The sequence below is a fragment of the Dendrobium catenatum genome, unplaced genomic scaffold (assembly GCF_001605985.2).
Source record: "Dendrobium catenatum unplaced genomic scaffold, ASM160598v2 original_scaffold_120917, whole genome shotgun sequence".
NCBI lineage: Eukaryota > Viridiplantae > Streptophyta > Magnoliopsida > Asparagales > Orchidaceae > Dendrobium > Dendrobium catenatum.
Genome location: NW_021439352.1, coordinates 1 through 2,133, shown reverse-complemented (window position 1 = coordinate 2,133; position 2,133 = coordinate 1). Strand labels below are relative to the sequence as shown.

General features: G+C 35.6%; 1 protein-coding gene across 1 annotated transcript; it reads right to left on the bottom strand.

Moving 5' to 3' along the window:
* Nucleotides 1-551: 551 nt before the first annotated feature.
* Nucleotides 552-1,736, bottom strand: LOC110116351 (the record flags this gene model as incomplete). Its single annotated transcript, XM_028692114.1, has 3 exons — nucleotides 1,388-1,736; nucleotides 684-812; nucleotides 552-633 (listed from the first exon to the last, which is right to left on the bottom strand). Coding segments are annotated over exons 1-3 (560 nt in total), but the record flags the coding sequence as incomplete, so codon positions are not given.
* Nucleotides 1,737-2,133: the final 397 nt, after the last annotated feature.

Sequence of the window (2,133 nt, the reverse complement as noted above, 5' to 3'; positions counted from 1 at the left end):
CTCTATCACTTCTCAATATCTTTATCTTTTTGCCACTTTGATTTTCAACTAATAATTTAAAGTTCTTGAAAATACCAAAAATTTCTGATTTTTCTTTGAGAAAGTAAACCCATGTCATTCTAGAATAGTCATCAATGAAGAGAATAAAATACTTACAATTGCTTAGAGATGGAGTCTTCATAGGACCACAAAGATCAGTGTGAACAAGTTCAAGTACTGATTTTTCTCTCCAAGATTCTCAGAAAGGAAATGATTTTCTTTGTTGCTTTCCCATTATACATCCTTCACAGATAGGTATATCTTGAGCTAACAGAGGTAAGTCTTTTACCACATTCTTCTGATTTAGCAATATTCTCAAGGCTTTCAAGTTATAGTGCCCAAATCTTTGATGCCAAAGAGATGTATCATCATTCTTTGTAAATAAAGCTCTAGGATTTTGCCAAGTGATAGGAAAATTTCAGCCATCCTTCATTCTTACTTTTGCCACAACTTGATTGTCTTTCTTTAGGTATAAAATGATACATACATCGCCTTTAAAATGTAGGGAATACCCATTCTGCATCATCTGCCAAACACTGAGAAGACTTTGATCAAGGCTTGGAACCAGAAGAACATCTCTTATGAGCCTTGTTCCTTTATTGGTTTTGATGGCAATTGTTCATTTGCCACTTGCTTCTACCAACTCTCCATTTCTCCATTTCCAAGTTTTATTTTAGCACATACAGACTTATCAATATGAGTGAATAGACTCTCATCTTGAGTCATATGATTGCTGCACCCGCTATCAAGAAACCATTCTTTCTTTTGCTCGGCTGCAACATGACATGCATAGAACAATTGCTCATTTTCTTCCATAAAGTTAGCTTGTTGATTTTTTTTTTTATGCCAGCAATCCTTCTCTTCATGTCCAAACTTCTTACAATAAGAACATAAAGGCTTACCTTTATGAAAGCAATCTTTTTCCAAGTGATTTGTCTTGTTGCAGATCTTACATGGTGGGAATTCCTTCTTTTGAGGGTTGACTCCATTTTTTGTAATCTCTTTTGACTTATTCTTCGAATCCTTTGTCTTTTGCTTCTTCAGGTTGACTTTTGATTGGAATGCTGTTTCAAGAGTGGTATCCTTCCTTCTCTCAAGTCGAAGCTCATGAGCATATAATGAGCTCATCAACTTTGTCACCGACAATGAGGAGAGATCTTTGGACTCTTCGATGCAGCCACCACATGATCGTAGCTCGCAGTAAGGCTAATGAGGATCTTTTGTACTACCTTCTCTTCTGAGATGTCTTTGTCGTACACCCTCATATGGTTTACTACGGTAATGATTCTAGCGCAATACTCCTTTGTATTTTCTGTTTCCTTCATTTTGAGATTTTACAACTCCCTTCACAAGGCTTGTAATTTTATTGTTCTTATTTTGGAGTTTCCTTGAAACTCCTCCTGCAGGATCTCCCATGCTTGTTTCGATGAAGAAGCCCACATTATCCTTGGAAAGATAGTGTCACTTTCAGCTTGTTGAAGAATGAAGAGCGCCTTTGCATCTTTTTGTTTGTCCACCCGGATTTGCGTGAGATTAGAAGAACCATTAGAGGTACTGACAACTTCGGTCGAAATGCCATCTTCAACTATCTCCCATAGATTCAGTGATCGGAACAACATCATCATCTTCACGCTCCAGTAGTCGTAGTTTTCGCCGGTGAATATTGGATATGATGGAGAAGAAATCCAGCCTGTCATTGTTCCCATAGATTGAAGCTGCTCTGATACCAATTGTTGGAGAATTAAAAATGAAGAGAGATATTGATGGAAGTAGAAGAATATATTTTTCTTGTCATTTTAACAATACATCATCCCTACTTATACTAGTGGTTACAAGTAGTTTTAAATTTATCTATATATTCTAGAAACATCTATTTTTAATAAAGCATTTACTTCAAAAGTCAAGCATCCTAGAACATTCTACATTAATACTTAATGATGGAATAATCTAGATAAAAGAATACTCTAGAATAAGGAATACTCTAGAATGAAAAGCAATAATAATTTCTAATATTTATGACACCGTAAGTAAAAGGATTATGTTAAAAAGCTTCATATCTATTGGTTCCCCACCCCCTCTTTGGATTTGTGTTGA